Genomic DNA, 22747 nt, shown 5'->3' with positions numbered 1-22747 from the left:
AAATGGAAACAATCTGTCACCATAATATCAACCCTGCCCCGCAGATAGATTGATTAAAGGGAGTCATTGGCTAAGTCATTTTTTTTAAATAAGCATATATTTGCATAGCCTTTAGAAAGACTATTCTAGGCATACCTTTCATTCATTGATCCACACTGCTGTTTTTGAATTTAGGGCCCCTTTACACAGAGTTTAGGCTCTGTGTCTTCTGTCTACGCGCTGTGTATTCTGTACATTTTACATGTGTAAAAATACACGTGTAAAATGTAGTTAACCATTGAGTTCAATGGCTTTTTCGTATAACGCACGTCTTTTGCGCACACGCAAAAAGACGTGCGTTATACGAACATGCCATTGAACTCAATGGCTAACTACATTTTACACGTGTATTTTTACACATGTAAAATGTACAGAATACACGGAGCGTTAACTCTGTGTGAAGGGGCCCTAACACGTTTTTCTCCATATGCTAATTACTCTTCAGGGAGCAATGGAAGCCTTCTCACTGTTCCCTGAGCAGTTCTCACCTCCCCTTTTTTTACACATGATCCCTCTTCCTACAGTTCTTCACTGCTTCCTTCAGAGCAGAGCTAGTCACGTATAGCGCAATTAAAATTGTACACATGCACTAGCACATTTTCAGATTTTCCATTGACATTCCATTTCCCCATTTCCAGAAACGGAACATCACCAATACTAACTCATCCCATCATACTTACCTGTCTTGATGTCCTGATTTTCTGGGTACAAATTGTCTCTTCCTTCGCTTCTGCCGGTGCCTGCACAATAGAGCCATTGCACAGACGCTGGCAGACGCAACATGGAGAAGGAGCCAGCCTCCCAAGCCTGCGAAATAGAGCTGGAGCACTCTGGCTCTACTGCTCATGTACAGTAGATGAGAAGAGGAGAAGGATCTCCTGTGCCCAGAAGATCAGGACCGAAAGACAGGTAATGGTAAGGTAATTGATGGGGTGGGGGCAGGCGCTGAGTTAATTAGTTAGATAGGGCTAGTAATTCACCGCACTGTGTTAGTTAAATTTGCATTTACTATATATGTATAAAGGTATGCTCTTGTTTTTTTTTAGATTTTTGAGGAGAAGAAAGCTTCTCTGTAACTGAATATCAGTAGGTATAAACCGAGCTATTTAAGTACTGTAGGACCCTGAAGCTTCATATATATGGCCATATTGTAGCTTTGCTATGTATATAGCTACAAATGGGCACCAAGAAAAGTACATGGGATCTTTACTGTAGCTCTGGGGGATTGTCAATTAGCTGTAAGCATCCCCTCCCTATAAGTAATGATCTATGTGCTGTGCTGTGCTGTGCATGCCATAAAATTCAGCATAAAGCTCAGTTGTGGTGTGGTGTTGGAGAAGTTCATTTATAGACTATTCAATTGGACAATTTTTTTCAATTTAAATAAGTCGTATATAAATGTAATTTCTAAGGTTGTAGCTATCCACCAAACACAGGGTCCATACTGTCAGTTTTAAGTTCATTATTTATGCAGCACACATTCCATAACACCAATAATTATAAGATTTAAAACAAAACATTTTAAATTTCTTCAGCGTTAATTGATCATATTTTTTTTTGGTCAGTGAGAATATAAAGCAAAGGCAGGTTTTCTGAAGACATGTACTTCATCCAGTTTGATCAGGCAGATGGTTTTTGCCTTTGGTGTTTGGCAAACCATTCATCACTCTTGTCTGCTGACATTGCCTATAGGAAATAAATAGATTAAAAAGATTCATGTAGTATCACAAATAATATACTAAAATTCCAAGAAGAAACTATCCACAGAGTAAGGTTAAAACAAGAGATTAAATTAAAAGTTCACAGTCTCCAACAGTGAGGTGTTTTAGTGGATAATAGTGCAGAAAATGCTATATGTGAAACAGTGCCTCATTTTAAGGAAGGTAGGTACACCTTTTCTGGTCCAAAGGCACATTGTCACATTGAATGACGCCCAAGGGCTGAAATAAACCTGAAGTGATATTACCATCTGAGGCATTAGGGTAAGTTCACACAGGGATTTTTGGATCGGAACCTGAGGTGGAGGCTGTCTCAGGTTCTGGACCAAAACACGGGTAGCCGTGACTGAATGCTGGTGCACTGCACTGATATCCAGTCGAACAATGAAAGGGCCTAGTCCAGAGGAGGGAGTGTCTTCAGGCCAAATCGCAAGGTGAATCGGCCTGAAGAATGAGCATCTCTCTTCTTCCGGCTCCCGGAAAAAAGACCTGACCAGCTCCCATTGATTTAAATGGGAGCTGCCTTTTTGGTCAGGATTTTGAGGTGGATACGGTCTCAAAATCCTGACCAAAAAACCCTGTGTGAACTTACCCTTAAAGGGGTTATCTGAGGTGTAATAAAGCTTACCAGTGCATTCCTCCACTGATGAAGCTTAATTACTAATAAAACACTTCTGTCTCCGAAAGCCCCTTTTATTACCTTTGAGGAGGGCAGCTGGAGAGGCTGGAACTTTGTGTCTATTGCAACCGCTCTGACTCTCAGTGACGTCACAGTCTCCCTTCTACTTAGGCTACAGGTCTGTTGAGTAGCATGGAGTCAGTCGTGACCAAGAGTCAAAATGTCAGCAGGGGAACAAGAGTTCCAGACTTCCCTCTACAAAGTGCCCTGCACCACTGTTTTTATGTATTAATACAAATCTCAATAAAGGGTTAAATCTTTAACTCAATTTCCTGCATTCATTTTTCCAAAGCAGGCTGGAAAATTACAAAAGCAATCTAATGGAATATCACAGATTAGACTTAGATATGATGGGAGAGACACCGAGCGCCAATATAGTGTAGTAATTATAAACACTCTTGGTGATGATATGTAGTTAGTCTCTTACCTATTGGTGTTGTGAAATAGTCACAACTCCATATGAGCATATAAAAGGTGTTAAAGCAGCAGCTCTTTCCCTTACACTGTGAAACAGCGTGATGCAATGATAGGTGATTCCTCAGGCAAGCCCGACAGGAGTGGAGGAGTAGGGAGTAAGCGCGCACACCAACGTATGATCTTGAACAGTTTATTAAACACGACGAGTTTCGGGCATCTGCCCTTTCTCAAGTGTGATACAAACTGTGTAGTGGTGAATACCAATATGCTGCTTCGCTTCTCCGCAGAAGCGAAGCAGCATATTGGTATTCACCACTACACAGTTTGTATCACACTTGAGAAAGGGTAGATGCCCGAAACGCGTCGTGTTTAATAAACTGTTCAAGATCATACGTTGGTGTGCGCGCTTACTCCCTACTCCTCCACTTCTGTCGGGCTTGCCTGAGGAATCACCTATCATAGACTTAGATATGAACACACTTGGGCACCATCTGAGGAGAACAGCGTTTATGCCATGGGCTACAGTCTTGAGATATTTTTATGTATGCTTAGCATCATTATAAACTTACATCATTGAGAAGCTGATCAGCATTCGGGTCAATCTGAGACAGTTCTCTGAATGCTTCATCTCCAACAAAGCAAATTTCATGACCATCCTAAAAGACAACAAGGAATGAATGAGTTGGCGCCTGAACAATCATTGTCCGGCACAGAAACCTCAATATACAGTACCTTAAGATTCCAGGGCCTGCTGCATTCGCTACCTTTGCATCCTATACAACATTACCACTGTTATAAACTCCCCACTCATAGTCATCATATAAAACGATGCTTTGAATCTGAGAATCGGCCTCAGGATAATACTACAGCTTCCTCTTACTACATATAAAACCACTGTAAGACGATGTCGAAGTCAGAAACAGTTCAGCTATTTTGCCAAAGACATAAAAGCTGAAAGTTAACTTGTAAGCAATGATTTCATAACAACTCATATAAATGTAGCTGCACATTCTGTTATGGATTATTCAGGAATAAGATGATATCAGTTAATAATGATGAAAGTACAGAATAAAATGGGAAGATGGAACCAATTTAGTAGCACTATTACTTGGAGTCTACAGTCCTAAAGCTCCTTTAGTTTATCCACCATCTGGTTAAATGTTTACTGGGTAATTAAAGGGGAAGAAATCCTTGTGCCCTTCCTATGATCTGAGGCACCAAGTCTTTTAATCTAATAAAACCAATACTTCCTGAACCAGCAAAATGTAATAAATGGACTTAAAACTAGGACTGCTGGCATCGAGCCAGACTGGGTAAGCCATACTATGGAGTCCTGTAATCATTAGGATGCCAAAGTATTGGGAAAAGAATTTAGACACAGAATGCTGCCAACAACTCATGAAAAACATATGACTACTATTATATTATACCATGTGTCCATGGGTGCTATATTGCAGCACCAGGGTTTCCGTCCATGCCTCCACAGCTCAACGTAAGGAATTTTTGAGACAGTTTAAGTTGAAGACAAATATCTCAAAGCATACACAATCTTATAAGTATGTCTGTTTTTAGTAAATATACTTGAAGTGCTCATATTATGACCATTTTGAAGCATCTTCTCTTAGGAATGAAGCACAACAAAACACAGTTATACCAGAAAATTATGAATGTCATGGGAAGCAAATCTTGGACCTGCTGTGCTACCAAACTAGTTTGGCATTGGGTCACTTCTGCTATTTATTTATTTTGCTTACTTGTATAGCGCCATCATATTCTACAGCGCTTTCTAGACATGTAAATCACTGCCCAATATAGGGCTTACAAACATCATTACCTATCAGTTTGTCTGGGAGGAAAATGGACTACCTGGAAGAAACCCACATGCATAATCCCAGCAGACTCTCCAATCTTTACCCTTTAACCCATTTACGGGAAGCTGGTCCTTTCTGCATGGAGTTTACCAAGCCGAAACCTCTTAAGGCAATACCACTTTGGTAGCAGCAGGCCAGGCTACAGAGGGTCTGTACTGAACACTGGCCACCACGTCCATTTATTTAGACAGGAGAGGGAGTCAAAGAGCTAATTGTAGGTAGAGTCCACAATGCAGGATAAAGCACTTAGCAGAGTCAACCGTCAACCAATGCTGAGTTGTATCCAGAGTGTAGAGCATACCTCCCAACTTTTGAAGAACCGAAAGAGGGACAAAATGTGCGGCGTGCATAGCGCGCCGTGGTAAATTTAGCCCCGCCCACTTTTGTGTTGACCCCGCCCACTCATTAATTTTTCATGTGCCCGCACACAGTATAATCCTCCTACAGTCACCCGTAAATTATATGTCCCCCCTCTATCTCTCCCCCAGTTTCATATACACCCTTCATCTGCCCCCAGTTTCATGTCCCTCTTCCATCTCTGCCCCCAGATTCATGTCCCTCCATCTCTGCCCCCAGATTCATGTCCCCCATCTCTGCCCTCAGATTCATGTCCTCTCCATCTCTGCCCCCAGATTCATGTCCCCCATCTCTGCCCCCAGTTTCATGTCCACTCCATCTCTGCCCCCAGATTCATGTCCCTCCATCTCTGCCCCCAGATTCATGTCCCCACATCTCTGCCCCCAGTTTCATGTCCACTCCATCTCTGCCCCCCGATTCATGTCCCTCCATCTCTGCCCCCAGATTCATGTCTCCTCCATCTCTGCCCCCAGATTCATGCCCCACATCTCTGCCCCCAGATTCATGTCCCACATCTCTGCCCCCAGATTGCTGTCCCTCCATCTCTGCCCCCAGATTCATGTCCCCCATCTCTGCCCCCAGATTCATGTCCTCTCCATCTCTGCCCCCAGTGTCATGTCCTCTCCTTCATCTGCCCCCAGATTCACGTTCCACCTCCACATTAAACTTACCTTCTCCTCCGCTCCCTCGCCGCTCTCTGCCCGCCTCTCTCGCTGACACATGCGGCTGAAGCAAGGAGCTGACACAGGTCAGCTCCTCGCTTCGCCAATGCCCGCCTCTCTCCCTGACACACGCGGCTGAAGCTGCTCGCTTTGCCGCTGTGTCTCTCTCTCTCGCTGACACATGCAGCTGAAGCGAGGAGCTGACCTGTGTCAGCTCCTCGCTTCGCCGCTGCCGCCGGCTCCTGGCTTGTACATCGCTGTGTCAGCTCCTTGCTTCAGCCGCATATGTGTTCAACTCAGATCTGCGTCCTCTGGACGCAGATCTGAGTTGAAATCGGGACATACCTCCCTCCAACCGGGACTGCGGGACATGTCACCCAAATCGTGACTGTCCCGCGGAAATCGGGACGGTTGGGAGGTATGGTGTAGAGTAATATGATCTGGAAGTATTACTGGAGGGTCAGCAGGAAACAGCAGTCATGGTGCAAAGTATAATAGACAATAGGTGGTAGCGGAGGGTCAGAAACAGGTTATGTGCGCAGTGCAGGAGGACACGGTTATCAGGCGTTATCACTGGGTCAGTACAGAGATCATTCACTGTGCAAATCAGAACAGTCAGCAGGTGTTCAGAAGATCAGTGGCAAGCAGAGACCACGGTGTACTGCAATGCAGCCAGTAGGTGTTATCAGAGGGCCAGTAAATAACCATGTTAGCTACAGTCATATAGGGAATGCTGGTCAGATGGTGGTATTGCAGGGTGCCCAGGGCAGTCCATATAAAGCCACAGCATGTGAAGGCCTGGGGTACTGACAGGATGGTGCAAGCAGGAGAATGGGGAGACTCGTTGGAGAGGTTAAAGGGGCTCTATCATTGGCAAAAGTCATTTTTAACTAATCACATCCTTGCATAGCCTTTAGAAATGCTATTCCACACCTACCTTTAGTATGTAAATTGCCTCAGTGGTTTTTGAATAAGTCAGTTTTATTCATATGCTAATGAGCTTCCGGCCAGCACAGGAAGTTGCCAGCAGCACTCGTCCCTGCTATTATCGCCTATGTGTGTGTGCAAACAGGTAGCTGAGTCATCAGCAGCAGCAGCCTGTGCAGTATACACCCATAGGAAACAATAGCAAAGAGGGTGCACGATGCATCGTGCACAAGTCTAATTAGCAAATGAATAAAAATGGACTTATTCAGAAACCACTGAGGCAATCTATATACTAAAGGTAAGTGTGGAATAGCCTTTCTAAAGGCTATGCAAGGATGTGATTAGTTAAAAATGACTTTTCCCAATGATAGAGCCCCTTTAAGAATGGAGGCTCACCGATTCAAGAACAGTTACTCCCAGCAGCCGGTGGTGCACAACATAGCAGCGAGGACTGGGAAGGAAAGTATTCGACAAGTCGATCCTGAGTAGTTACGGAGGCAAAATGGCCACAGCTGCCTCTTACACACACAGTCCCGTCGGGATTCCAGAAAAGAGAGTAGGGGATCTACCATCCCCAAGTTGCTGCCAGGGAGCCACCAGGTAGCCTAGGATGTCCAGAGTAGTAATCCTTCCATCTTTTTGTCCTACACCTAGCAATAATAAGGAGAGGAGCTTTCATTGTTTAGATGTCAGAAGGTCCTGGAGTTCTCTTCAAAATGGAGGAAAGACTAGAATTCAGTTTCAGGTCTCCAGAAAGAGTGAGAAAGATTCCTCTGCTACCATCACTAGAAGCATTAGGATAGCTATCCATCTAGCCTAGTCTTTAACTCCCTCTGAAGGGTTTGGGGCCCATTCCACCAGAACTATAGTGGCTTCTTGGGCAGAGATAACAGATGCTTCTTTAGCTCAAATTTGTAGAGCGACATGGAGTTGTCCATATACCTTTTTCAAACATTACAGGCTTAACCTTCCTTTGGATTCGGATGCTTTCTTTGGAAGGAAAGTCTTGCACACTGTCATTCCTCCCTTATAACTCCTACTTTAGTCTTGTATGGACGAGGATAAAACGGCAATTACTCTTACCGATAGTTGTCTTTCTGGAAGCACATGACACCACCCTGGGCCCCCTTCCTTGTCTTTAGCCTGCAGTTTTTTGTTGGGGACATAATCTACCAGACTGGATCCTTTTTAGGTGATAGGTCACGATTCCCCAGCTAATTAGGGAGAGTAAGATTATAATTTTTTGGACGGGGATCCTTCTGACTTAATTTTGTTGATTGTTTTCTTTTATGTGTATTTCACCTTTCTGGGTGTCTATCTTGAAAAGCACTGAGGTGAAATAGAGGTGTAGTCACATTTATATTCTACGTTTCCTATCCTCAGATGGGGCAGTCTCCTCTCGTGTGGGTGCTGTGGTGGGCTTCCAGAAAGACAATTACTGGAAAGAGTAGTTGCTGTCTTTTCATGTAAACAAGGATGCATGTTTGGAACCATTTTCACCATTAAAACAAAACTGATCCAGTCAAATGGATCAACTAAATGTGCATAACTGATGTGACATAAGTGGACCCTAAGGGTATGTTCACATAGACTTTTTTTGCAGGCTGATTTTGAGGTGGAATCCGCCTCAAAAAATTTGTCCCATTCATTATAATGGGAGTCAGTAGCAGTTTTTTTTACTTCTAGCTGAAAAAAGCGACATGACCTATCTTCAGGTGTAGTCCGCTTTGAATAACCCACTAAAATCAATGGGAGGCGCTTTTTTTGTTGTGGCTTTTAATGCATTTTTTAAGCAGTTTTTTTGCAAAGGAACATTTGCAGGTCCATACAGTGTGCTGGAGCCAAGGAAAATGCAGCATAAACCGTGACGAAAAATGTGTAAAAAAATGCAACGAAAACTATATCATGTAAAAACAACAACAAAAAAAAGTTTCCTTATTCCTGAAACAAATTTTTTCTGCCTGTAAAAAAACTCCATGTGCACATACCCTATGGATGTCTAACAGCAATCTTAGAGCATAAGGTAAATCCTGATCCATATTAAAAAAGTTACAGATGTAACTGTACAGGTTAGTCTGGTACAAGGCTACGCGTTTCGGGCGCTATACGGCCCTTCTTCTCGGCCGAGAAGAAGGGCCGTATAGCACCCGAAACGCGTAGCCTTGTACCAGACTAACCTGTACAGCTACATCTGTGACTTTTTTAATATGGAAGAATAAAGAGTTAATTTTTAACCTCGTGGATCCTTGTTCTAAATTGGTACCTTGGATGCAGCTGGCGTCTCTTATTGTTGTCTACTGTTGTATCAGAGGGTTGGAGTCCGCCCACAAGCTGTGCTCTCCAAGAAGCCCTTACAATACGTTACAGGGTGAGCTGAAACGCTTTTTTTCTTGTTACTTGTAAATCCTGATCATCATGATTTATTTCAATTTCTAACCAGAGGTTACATGTCTACTGGTAAGTTACTTACAGGATCAGCCAAAATAACAACTTGGACTGTAGCTTTCCCTGGAGTATCCAAGCTTACAAGAGGCGTCAGGATCTTTTGATTCTCTTTTTTCATGGTTGCCTCAATAGTTGGTAGCTGTTGACACAAGAACAAGAAAAATACAAAGTATTTAGCATCTAGAATTATGAAATAACTAGAATCTCACAGCTTGGTATTTTTCTAAATTTTGATAATGTTGGTTTACTTAAAGGGATTCTATCATTAGAATCCCTTTTTTAACCAAGTATACGCAGAATAGCCTTAAAGGGGTTGTCCCATCACAAGGATCCTATTTATACTGCTTGTTAATGTGGATGTAAGACTTTTCCTAAATATATTGCTTCAGCAAAATTGCTTTGTTTGTCCACCATCTTACTTTATTCATTTTTTTTTTACACATCCCTTGACTTATCTGGTCATAAGTCAAGTGATGTATCTGCTGCTCTGAGGGGGGAGGGAGGAGGGGCTAAGTGCACGGGAGCGAACCTGTGTATCTAGCTATTCCTGTGTCTACACCACGTGACCTAGCTCCCTGCTATCAGATAGAGGAGAGGAGCTGCTTTCATTTCTTCTGTTCTCCCAGTTATCAGGCTAGCTAATTCAATTGTGTTCATTATGGCAGAGACAGGCAGTCTCTGTATGTAACACAGAATGGAGTTGCTGCTGCCTGTACTTCATAGTCCAATATGGGTGGGCGGAGCTACACATGAATTTGGGGGCAGAGCTAAACGGCAGGTTGCATGTGAAACCCCGCCCACCAAATGATGCAAGAAACCAGGAAGAAAGAAGATTTTACAGCAGTAAAGACTGAGTATGCAACGTGGGAATACCCCTTTAAGAAATGCTATTATTCTCTTACTTTTCTTTTTCTGATCTGCCCCACCGTTTCTGAGAAATTTCTTATTTCTTCCATATGTAAATGAGCTTTCAGACAATGCTCCAGCAACGCCTCTTTCTTCTTCTCTGGACCGCCTCTTCTCTGGGTCATTGGCTGCATCTTCATCCAAAAGCGCTGACTGCGTATGTCCGTCGGCCATTTTCCTGTGGCCTCTTACTGAAGCACCTGTTCGGCCACAGGAAAATAGCTGACGGACATGCGCAGTCGGCGCTTTTGGATGAAGATGCAGTCAATGACCCGGCGAAGAGGCGGTCCAGAAAAGAAGAAAGAGGCATTGCTGGAGCATTGTCTGAAAGCTCATTTACATATGGAAGAAATAAGAAATTTCTCAGGAACGACAGCGCAGATCAGAAAAAAAAGTGTAAGAGAAGAACAGCCTTTCTTACGGCTATTCCGACATGCACTTAGTTAAAAAAGGATTGTGATGATAGAATACCTTTAATTACAAAAGAGCTTTTCCTGATCTATTAATAGTCATCTGTTGCTACGTCAGGTCCCTCATTAACCAGTGTGGACACAGGATGTGAGTCAGAAAGGAAGGGGCTCAGATGACTGCTTTGGCCAATCTCTGGCCTCAAAAGTCACATGTTGGGTACTGGTGACATGACTGCTAATAAGTCCCCGGTACCAAACATTGAAATGCTGAGGACAGTGAATGGCTGCAGCGGTCACCTGAGCTCTTTTACTCCTGGAATGGGAGACCCAATGTCACAATGGAGGACCAGTTGTAAGGTAAGTATTAGAGATGAGCGAACAGTGTTCTATCGAACACATGTTCGATCGGATATCAGGCTGTTCGATGTGTTCGATTCGAATCGAACATCACGTGGCAAACTCCAAAACAATTCGATTCCCCTCCCACCTTCCCTGGCGCTTTTTTTGCACCAATAACAGCGCAGGGGAGGTGGGACAGGAACTACGACACCGGAGGCATCGAAAAAAATTGGAAAAAGTCATTGGCTGCCGAAATCAGGTGACCTCCATTTTAGACGAATAGTGGATTTCAAATCCGGGTCATATGAGAATGTGAACTTTGTGACTATGAGACAGGGATAGCTGTACAGGCAGGGATAGCTAGGGATAACCTTTATTTAGGTAGGAATGTTATTAAAAATAACTTTTTGGGGCTCTATCGGGTGTGTAATTGTGATTTTTGTGAGATAAACTTTTTCCCATAGGAATGCATTGGACAGCGTTGATTGGCCAGAGTACGGAATTCGACCAATCAGCGCTGGCTCTGCTGGAGGAGGCGGAGTCTAAGATCGCTCCACACCAGTCTCCATTCAGGTCCGACCTTAGACTCCGCCTCCTCTGGCAGAGCCAGCGCTGATTGGCCGAAGGCTGGCCAATGCATTCCTATGGGAATGCAGAGACTTAGCAGTGTTGAGCCAGTTCTGCTCAACTACACCGTGTGCCGGTCAGCCCATCAGATGTAGCAGAGCCGAGGGTGCACTAGAACCCTTATGCACACTCGGCTCTGCTACATCAGATGGGCTGACCGGCACACGGTGTAGTTGAGCAGAACTGGCTCAACACTGCTAAGTCTCTGCATTCCCATAGGAATGCATTGGCCAGCCTTCGGCCAATCAGCGCTGGTTCTGCCGGAGGAGGCAGAGTCTAAGGTCGGACCTGAATGGAGACTGGTGTGGAGCGATCTTAGACTCCGCCTCCTCCAGCAGAGCCAGCGCTGATTGGTCGAATTCCATACTCTGGCCAATCAGCGCTGTCCAATGCATTCCTATGGGAAAAAGTTAGCTTGTGAAAATCGCAAGCTGACAGGGATTTCCATGAAATAAAGTGACTTTTATGCCCCCAGACATGCTTCCCCTGCTGTCCCAGTGTCATTCCAGGGTGTTGGTATCATTTCCTGGGGTGTCATAGTGGACTTGGTGACCCTCCAGACACGGATTTGGGTTTCCCCCTTAACGAGTATATGTTCCCCATAGACTATAATGGGGTTCGAAACCCGTTCGAACACTCGAACAGTGAGCGGCTGTTCGAATCGAATTTCGAACCTCGAACATTTTAGTGTTCGCTCATCTCTAGTAAGTATCCCTGTTTTGTTTTTTGTTGTTTATAAAAAAAAAAAAGAACAACTGGAGCTCTAAAATGTACTTAGACAAATAGACTTTGGCTGAAAAGTCAGAAGAGAAGACTGTAGACAAAAGATTGTTTTCAGGATGTTCCAATGGCCATATTAGCCTCATTTTCTGGTGCCTGAGGCTTCAGAACCTTAAACAATAATCAAATAATGAAGAAAAAACCCAGGCAAATAAATAAAAGGGGGGGGGGGGGGGCTCAAAAACTACAATCATACAAAATACAATCAACTGGTAAAAATTACCTGTACCAGTCAGAAGAAGGCTGGGTCCATATGGCTCCCAGTGAAGAACTGTAAGTCAAAGACACCAACAAAGGAAAAAACCCCAATAAGCTCAGCATATCAGACTAAGACACTTTTGATTCATGGAAGAACCTAGACATCTCCCAAAGAATAAACTAGCTAGTAAATTACTAAGTAAGCTAGCTAGTAAATTACTAGCTAAGACTGCCACTGAAAAAGACCTGGGGATTTTGGTGGACGGTAAGTTTATCTTTATTGACCAGTGCCAAGCAGCTGCTGCCAAGGCAAATAAAATTATGGGATGCATAAAAAAAAGTAAAAATGTGAAAAACTGTACATCCTCTACTACGCTATTCCGACTATCTATAGTCTTTTCTCTGATACACCTGATGACCCCTTGCCTGCCTTTATTAAGAGCAGGGAGAAGGCGTTGGACACTATTTTTCCAAACTATAAAAGCCTATCGCACTGGTACAGAGTGCCGGTACCCATCACAAGAATTTTCCCTCGGCCTGTGACCGTTGCTGACGATGCAGGACGGACAGGAGGACCATGCAACACATCTGATGGGACTGCTCTCTTCTACAACACTTTTGACGTGAGATTAGTGGAATAGTCAAGACGGTCACTGGAGTGACCCTAGTGGACAATCCTGCACCCTTTCTTCTCTCCATTTTTCCCCCACAAACTCATTGGTTTCATGCTAGATGCGGCCAGGTCCATCATCCCGAGGTTGTGGAAATCTACATCTACACCAACCCTTATACATCCTGGCTCTGTGAATTCTTGTACGTTCAACTTGAACTCAGAGCACACCGAGTCTGGCTTCTCTACAATACCTTTTACTATTCTTCCTCCTTTCCTAATATCTCTCCTCTCTAAACTTGCTTCATCCTCTCTGTTCTTTCACAGCTTCACGCTCAACTCTTCAACCTCTCTCCCCCAACCCCCCTCCCCTCCTATGCAATCTGTTTTATTTTGCTGAAGGTTTTACCTCGCTTTTACCACATGCCACCAGTGTTTGATTATATATTATGTTTCTGCTGTGCTAGAGCTGTGACTGTTCCGAAACCTTCCCTTATTACCTTACCCACTTTATTCTCCGCACCCTCCCCTTTCTATCAATGGTTACTCTCGCCTTTTTTGTAAACTGTTCGGAAAATCAATAAAAAAACAAACAAACAAAAAAAAGGTATAAGTGCTTAAGACAAGTGTATAATTATGCCTCTGTACAAATCACTATTATGGCTTACTAGTGCACAATTAATTTTGCGCCCCTGATGTCAGTCACCAATACCAATGATCAATTCTTCTTTGCCTGAAACATCTAAGTCAGTAGGTGTCCCCTCGGCTAGATGGTTGGCCAGTCCCAATGAAATTGGATTCCAATGTGTATGACCAGTTTTAACAAAAAATGACAACAAATGGACCTCACTGACAGAGGGGATAACATTAAGGTTCCCATAGTCAAAACTAAAATAAAGACATAACATTTACTGCAACTGCTGCATTTAATAGCCTTGTAACATTAAAAATTTGTGATACCAGGAGAAGTACAATACATTTATATTCACACAGTTACAAGCAAATTGGTGGAGGTTTTGTTATTTTGATGGAAAATATGCAATAAACATCATTGTTATTTAAAATAATAAAAATTCAATAAATTCCAACCTCGTCTTTCGGACAAGCAAACGCAATTCGTCCAAAGGCTGTGGCATGGTCCACTGGTCCCCCAACATCCTGGAGCTCTAGCTTGCACTGCAAAATAGAGATTTATCAAAACCAGTGCAAAGGAAAAGTGGATGAGCTTCCCATGGCTACCAATCAGACAGCATATTTCATCTTCATACATCTTCAACATTAGTATTTTTTCTTGCCCCCACCTCCACATGATTCATCGCAGTAGTTAATACAGGCCTATAAGCAGTGTCTGTCAATCTCTGGTGCTGGGAGCAGTCTCATCAATACAGCAGAATTTTTCTGGTCTTAGCTACTATTAAAGGGGTTGTCTGGGGAGATTAAATTCGGTTACCTAATCCAGTGGAACATGATGGAACTGGGGGTTCTGACCTTGTCACAACTGCCATGTAACAAGTTGCAACATCACTCTGCTAGCACCAAGAGCATTACTGCAAATACCTATTGTATATAAAAATACATGAAAATGAGGTTCTTGGTTTTAACATCTTGATCACCATGTACTTAAGCCCATCTGCCAACGACAAGGCAACCTCTATTAGATGTGTCCCTACACTAAAAGGACTCACCTTTTATGGCCTTTGCCTCCATCATTATAGGACAAGTGTATTTCAGCCATATTATGCCTAGCATACACCACAAACAGCGTCCTTTCTCTGGACTTGTGAACTCTGAATGAATAGAGGAATGAAGAGATGTGTGGCTTGCACAAACCAAAATGGAGTTGAGCCACACTCCCTAAAAGCTCAAGTACAAGAAACAGACAAATAATAGTCAGCACTGCCAAACAATGTGAACAAGAAATGCAGATGAACGTTCCTGTGGCTACAATACAAATGTGAACAAAATATGTTGCAACTTCACCCTTCTAGCAGCAAGAGCATTACTGCAAATATCGGTGCTATTGGGGCTGTCTGACTATAGTAAAGGGAGAAGAGACCTGATGGTGGAGCAATCTAGTGAGTCACAGCACTACTTCTGATCACAAGACCTGAGGTTCGTGATGATGCCATCCTCCCCCCTATCCCCACAGGTCCATCATCATCATCCGCTGGATCATGTAAGTGAATTTAATCTAGCCGGGCAACCTCTTTAACTAAGCTACACATCATTTTTTGGAGCCATTTAGTATAACATCCCTGAGGAACGGTCATTAGGGCTCCATTTTGTGGTTACAGATGTACTTTTTACGCACATAAATTCTAATTCTATATTAGCTAATGATCTGTGTTTTTGGTCAACTGCAACAATTCTCTTAAAGTGGTCAAGAAAAGTGGTTTGCAACAAAACAAAATGGAATGGCAGTGTCTACCTGGTTGTCTGCATAGCCCAAAAGAACACTCTTTTTGTCCTTATCCTCATGATAGACTCTCAGGCCCAACAGGCCAGACCAGTATGCAACGGACTTCTGCAGATTGGATACAGCCACAGTCACTTTTTGCACTGGATCTGTGAAAAATATTGCACATCAAATAAAATATAATTTTGAATCTGGACTGTGAATAATGTGAATTTTTTTTTTTTTTAAACTTTTTGAACATTTTCGTAACACAGTCTAAGGACCCATATTGTGGAAATGCAGAAGAAAAAAAAAACTGCATTTTTTTTTTTACAGTACTTGCAAGGTACTTCTGGCTAACACCATCCACACATTGCAGAAAAAAAACAGCATATCAATTTTACCTGTGGAAATGCTCATGTTTTCCCTATACATTTAATAAGAGAAGAAAAACGCAAGGAAAAAAACTGCGTTTTTAGCTGTGGTTCACTACGTGGAGCCTTAGCCAAAGCTTTCAAACAGCTATAGTGTGGTGCTTTTTTCAGCTATATTGCAGACACAAGCCCCAAACCTTCCATGGGTCGTCAAAACTGAAGTTAGATCATTATACTATAGATATTTGATCTTGATCTAAATTTGGGATTAAGAAAGCATCTAATTTAGGCTCCTCTGAATGTGACCTAATACTGTTTACCTGTGTTGGTTTGAGTTTTGTCCTCTAAAAAGAACTTATAACCTCCAGGAGCTTCAGTCTGAAACAGTCCGGGTGATACTTCGCAAAGTGGCCAATTCATCTGCTTTGCATTAGTTATAGCTTGACTAGACTGTAGCGTGAGCCCCTGATAATACACATTAATAGAAGGCATCAGAACTTTTATCCCCTCAATTAGAGACTATTTTGGCCTTCAGATTGAGGCATAACTTTATTTTTCCATTGACATACCTATTGATTTTGCAGAAACAAGTTACATTTCTGAATACAACCATTTTGGACTACATATTATGCATTAAAACATTTTTTGCAGTTCTTCAATATTTTGATTTATTTTTTTCTGTTTTGTGTTTATGTCGCCCACCAAAACGGGATATATTACATGCTAAGAGGGCATTTGCGCTACTGTCATAGGATGACAGCAACGGACATTAAACTGATTCTGTATCTGTTCTCATCTTCCGTCATGTTTTTTTTTACCTTTGTAATGGAAGATAAAATCCTGCATGCATGTGTCCGTTCAGTGCAACAGTTTAATGTCTGTTGCTGTCATCCTATGACTGTAGCGCAAATGCCCTCTTAGCATGTAATATATCCCGTTTTGGTGAGCTATGAAGAAGACAGCAACAGACATTAACAACAGTAGTGTGAACGCCCCCTAACTTTATTCTGGGAATCAGTACGATTATAGAAATTCATAATTCATAGTTTGTTTGTTTTTTTTTTTTTACTACTTTTGCTCAATAAAAACACTAATGGGTGTGGGTTGATGCAGCAATACTATATGCTGGTTTCTTTATTTTATTTTTAACCTAATAAAGTTATGTGGAAGGGAAAAACTGTAATATGTTTTGCAATTTTTTTTTACTTTTTAAAAATATTTTTTAACATATTATATGTTAAATTATAACATTCAATTAACTTAGTTATATGTTATAATTTATTTGACATTTTCATTTAGTCCCACTGTAATTCTGGGATTATACATGTCACTGTAACACTGATATTCAATCTATTAGACCCTGTTGCTGGTTAGGCCTAATAGGCTTACTTGCATGGCAGTACAGGAAGCCAAAGCCAAGCCTTCAGCTTACTATCGCAACCCCTCAGTACCCCTCAATCGTGCTGCGATGGGCTAAGGGGCTGGCAGAAAGAACCCCTTTCCTTTGTTTAGCCACTTTATATCTTTATATGTTGTGGTGGCTATTGACAGTCACATGTAAAAGATTAAACTTCTAGGGATCAGAGTTATCCATTCCTGGCAGTTGTGTCAGGAACCTGCCTCTGTGTGTCAGCTGGACTCCTGCCAGTGATCGCTCAAGTACATTGGTAGGGATCGCACAATCTTGCGATCATGCATCGGTTCTTTCCCCAGCGCTTTAGCGCTGCGATTATGGCCCATGGGGTCTTAGCCTTAAGGAAACCATTAATTATACCCAGGCCTGTTTCAGGAGTTTTAGTTTTAGAAAAATTCTGTTGAAGCATGGTTGAAAAGCAATGTCTGACTTTCATTTGTTCATTTTCATAGAATTTTTATTTATTATTATTTTTCTCAGATTTAAGTTATTTCTGTGACCATTGTGGGTTTTTCTTTCATTAAACGAGGGCTACCAACAATTCTGTCCACATGTGTGTGTTTTGGCAACTTTCATGACCCCACAGTAAATATAAGACAGCTTATTTGAAGATGTAACTTACATGGGAATAAGAAAAAGACTATGAAACATTAGACCTACCAAGAAATCATTGCCAAGACGGTACTCCCCAACTCCATAGTTGTAGGTCAGCTCAACAACAAAGTGGTTATCTTCAGACCCATAGCCTATCATAGTTTTACTCCATTTCCCATCATATGGGCTGAAACAGATTGTAGTTAAACATAATGATAATAATAATAAGACAGTGAGACAGCTTAAAAAGCAATCCTGCCTATGAATAAATCCCCTCTAAGGCCTGTCATTGCACATTTTGATCATTATTGTTACTAGTTACTATAGAATAAAATATTGTAGTAAATTTATTTCTTCTTTTAGGAGAAATTGTATAAGGGAACCTGTTCAGAGGTCATGCTGCCCTAACCATGAGCAGTATTTACTTTCTCCTACCTTTAGTCTACAGTTTCTGCCCCTCCATATATGCTATTTGTCTTCCTATGGGGTTAGAGGCTTACTAATCTGACAACATAAGAACCATTCAAGTCTGGTCAAATTCCTATATTGCGGTGACTTTCCAGTTCATGCAATCATAAGATGGTGCAGTTAATTTCTTGCATATACATCTTTCTTAATCGATGCCTGATATTTTGTTTAACCCCTTTATGCCACAGCCAAAACCACATTTCACATTTCCTTTGTGGGTCATTCCATATCAAGTGATCCAAATAGGAATATTTTTTTTACCGGACGTCCTTAGATTTTTTTTTTATTTTTTATGAAGTACAACTTAAGTTAATTACAAATAAAAAGTTTTGAATTTTTTTCTTCATCAGTTAATTTTTTATAGACTTCTAAAGTTTTGAAAAAGTGTGAATTTTGGCCTGGTATGGCTTTACATTTTTTAACATATCTTGGGCTAGAATTAAGATAAATAGGTGGGAGAGGCATCATTTTTCTCAGAGCGGTACCGGCTTTCATTTGATATGTCACAAGACGATGTTTCTTTATATTTTGTTTTGAAGAAATCAAATTCAAAATTTTGATGCGCAATTGTGAAGAAAACATATGTTTTAAAATTGTGAAAAAATGCATGTGTGTTACTTGTGTTCTTGGTTATATTTGTACAGGTTTTCAACTTGGGACCAAATTGGGATCAATTTTTTTTTAAGCCTTGAATCATCTGATTTTATGTTTGTGTGAGCTTCTTCCTTTTTTCTTTTCAAATTACAACTTGCTGAATTCAACATTTATATGCAACAATAAAAAAACATAAAAAACAAATACTGTAAGTGCCAGAACAAATACATCTTAGGGCTCGTTCACATCTGCGTTCTCCTCTCCGTTGTGCAGGTTTCCGTTTCCTGCATAAAACAGAGCAGGATACGGAAACCTGCAGGAGTCTCTCTCACCCATTCATTTGAATGGGTGAGAAAGCTGTCCGGCCGTGAGCGGCAGTGAGCGTTTTGCGCTCTCCGCCGCGAAACCGGGTTTTATAATCCGGACACAGAGTCGGACATGCAGTACTCTGTGTCCGGATTAAAAAATCCGGTTTCGCAGCGGAGAGCATAAAACTCTCACCGCCGCTCACGGCTGGACCCGGTCTGTGCTTTGCGTCTTCTGCCATGCAGAAGACGGAAAGCACAGAACGGAGACCCTGAACGCAGGTGTGAACCTAGCGTCATCATCAGAACACGACTTGTTCAGCATTTTCAACCTGAATGCATTGAACAAACCGAAAGAAAAAAGTTGCTCATATCCTCAAGTGCGATTTTCTAAATAGTCTCATCCTAATTATATGTTAACAAGAGTACAAGAACCAATATTTATAACACCTATTTCTACATGTAACAATTGTTTTTTATTATATCACTAAACATGTAATTTATTAAGAAAAATAGTCCAGTAGATAAATCCTCATTCTATAAAATATGAACTAATCAAACAATTAATAGGACATTTTTAAACTACTGGCCTTTTATCATCAATTTGTCCTTTCTAGTGAGTGAAATGTAATCTTGTCCATAAGCGCTTACTAGCAATGGCCATTTCCTTTTGTGTCAAAGAGTATGTACGGCCTGTCATGGTGTTAGGCTCCACCTGAGTTAATATCTGATTTTCGTTGACTTGTAAAATGTCTGGTTTTCTTGCATACACAAATGATGGTGCTGGACCAGAAGGATGCATAAAAGTCAATTTTATGTCTTCCTTTTCACAATCTTTGAAGAGTACAGTAGCCAGCCACCAGTGCCGATCATATTCACAGGTCACATAACCAGTTATGTCATCCATTGCCAATCTTGTGCCGCCTTCTACCATTTCATGGACATTGCTGAATGAAAAAATCCTTGTTTTTATTTCTGTTTCACTATATGGAATGAAAGTGTGGTATTGCTGAGTCCCTTGGATGGGTTCTGTTTCCTGTAACCGATGTTTTAACAAACTCTCCTTCAGATCAGAAGGACAGATCTGAATTCAAGATTTTCGGAATGACACTAATAGTTATATTTTAAAATATTATCCCATCGCGATCCCAACTTGAATTTTGGTACAGATGTGGCTAAGGGCATAGCAGGCCCATGTGCATTTTTTTGAAATTTTTAAATAAAACGTTTTTTTCGGAAATGCGTTTTAAAATTTTGCGTTTGCATTCACATGGGTAAAATATTAACAAAGATACTCTTGTGACATATTTGGTGAAAGCCTGTATAGTTCTGAGTAGAATGGCGTTTATTTTGTTTCTCTATCTTTTTTCTAGCCTAAGTTATGAGGAGAAATGTAAAGGCAGGAAACACAGAAATTCGCACTTTTTCTGAACTTTTAAAATTAATTAAAAATCCAAAAAAAAATTTAGAATTTTTTTTTCTTCACATTTTGCATTCTCTGACACACTATTACCAAATAACAAAATCTCAAAAGAATTAAAAATATAGAGGGAAAAATCATTGGTTCACTTGACACGGAATGACCCTTATGTAACCTGCTTCTGTCTCTCATTTGTGACGTATTTCATGTGAAATGACTTTATTGTTGGTAATGAGTACACAGTATGAAGAGGACACTGCTAGAAGAGCTGGAGAATGTTACAGAACACATTACTTCCTATATATTTCTCATTCTTTGTATGGTTATTCTTGGTTCAGCCCATGGCATAACATTCATATGTAAATTGGTCTTTTGTCCCATGATAATGTACTCAGAACTCAGTGGAAAGGCTGCTGTACTTGCCTGAATTTTGGATCTCAGATCACCACTAATCTCAAACTGGTGATCTATTTAAGAGGTACACAACTGATCTCAACCAAATCTCAGGAAACCCCTTGAAGTGTTTTTAGTTTATCATTATCTCCACTTCATCAACAGCTTGTAATATCTCATACTTCATACCCATTGCAAGTGGCTTTACAACCTTCTTCAAATTCTTCATGTCGTAAAACCTGAAAAAATAATTACAAAATAAATATTAACTTTCAGTCACAACTCCTTAAAGGGATTTTCTGAGATCAGAAAAAAGAAATTGATGCTAATTTCATAAAACAACAAAGGACCCATTACCCGCTCTGGTGCTCTTCGCTGGCCTTTATTGTGATGTTGCAATGACGTGCTCTACATCCCATATGAACTCATTAGTTATTCTGCGGTGGTCATACTATCACTACAGCATAATAGACTGGGGGGAATGGTAAGTGGAATCAATGGAACAGCAGAGAATTTGGCAGAGGAGTATTTTTGTTTATTATTATTATTATTATTAGACATTTCCCCGCTGATCCTGGAAAACCCTTTAGGCTGAGGGCACACCTTGAGGAAATGTGCCATTTTTGGGTTTTGCAGTAATGCAGCACAAGTAAAATGCTACATTTTACAGTCCCAGCAAAGTGAAGGAATTTTCAAAACAAACAAACAAAAAAGTAAAAACATCAATGCAGCATGTTCATTTTACCCGCAGAAATGCTGTTTTCTCCATATATTTATGTAAGGGGAGGCAATAATGAAAGCCGCAAGCATTTTTAGCTTAATTTAGCCATGTGTGTCCTTAGATTTAAAGAGAAAATCAATCATAATCATCTTGCTTAACAGGTCTATATGACAATATTACAATGGTAAAGTTTCCGATCTTGGATTACCACTGATTTACAAAACTGAATGGATCTATAGACATCTAACCCCTTTGGAACAGCGCAGGCATTTGGTTATCAAGGTATTTTAACAATAAGCAAACTTTGGGCGTTGCCAGGAACTATATGTGCGTGGATTCAGCATAGCTGTCATCAGGGCTGCATAGTCACCATCGAGACCAATTTTGGCTGGAATAAAAAGTTACAGACTTGTATGTATAGTGTCTTGCATATTTACTTTCATAGGAATTGAGTGTATGTATTGTGCTGATCCCCCCAGATATTGCTTTTAGTTATCTCCCTCTGCAACACTGCAAGATATAATATCACAGGGAGCGGCATAAAATCCTGTGCAATATCATACAGCCTACACAGAACTCTCCTCTTACTGCAATTGATTCTCACATTTACTTTGACAGTAGAATGATGCCATGTCCTATGCCATTCCATAACACTGTGTGGCATACTCCCCTAGAAGCAGCATAAGGTGGCACCCAAGGATGAGCCCACGGCCAGGCTGTGGGTGTGGTTGTCCATTAGTAATGTAGCTCACCATCTGCTTCCAGAACAGCTCTGGTTACATCTTCCACTAAATAGCTAGAAAAAAATATGTGCCCCCCTCCCCCTCCTAGCTAGCATCACAGCATGCTGGGAAATATAGTTCCCCACAGCTCACAGCCTTATCTGCAGGTCCATCTATCTGATCACTATATAAACGTCTCACCATCATTCCTAGCACCTCTCTGAAGAATCGTGCAGTCTGAAGCCTATCGCCCACTTTAAGGACATAGTGCAGAGTTCTCCTGACACCCATTACTGCCAGCAGCAAGAACAGCTTCACTACCTGGCACTGTGCCCGCGCTTCCTGATGACGTCATGCATTAT

The 22747-nt window shown here is 41.4% G+C and overlaps 1 protein-coding gene across 1 annotated transcript; it reads right to left on the bottom strand.

Moving 5' to 3' along the window:
• Window positions 1–1505: 1505 nt before the first annotated feature.
• Window positions 1506–22721, bottom strand: GLOD4 (glyoxalase domain containing 4). Its single transcript, XM_075264930.1, has 9 exons — window positions 22587–22721; window positions 21132–21181; window positions 17829–17949; window positions 16075–16219; window positions 15414–15550; window positions 14075–14161; window positions 9141–9254; window positions 3423–3509; window positions 1506–1725 (listed from the first exon to the last, which is right to left on the bottom strand). Exons 1-9 carry the CDS (start codon window positions 22674–22676, stop codon window positions 1660–1662), a joined length of 897 nt encoding a protein of 298 aa, XP_075121031.1. The 5' UTR covers window positions 22677–22721; the 3' UTR covers window positions 1506–1659.
• Between the last annotated feature and the right edge of the window lie 26 nt (window positions 22722–22747).

The sequence above is a fragment of the Leptodactylus fuscus genome, chromosome 2, assembly GCF_031893055.1.
Source record: "Leptodactylus fuscus isolate aLepFus1 chromosome 2, aLepFus1.hap2, whole genome shotgun sequence".
Classification (NCBI taxonomy): Eukaryota; Metazoa; Chordata; class Amphibia; order Anura; family Leptodactylidae; genus Leptodactylus; species Leptodactylus fuscus.
This window is presented reverse-complemented; position numbering and strand designations above follow the sequence as displayed.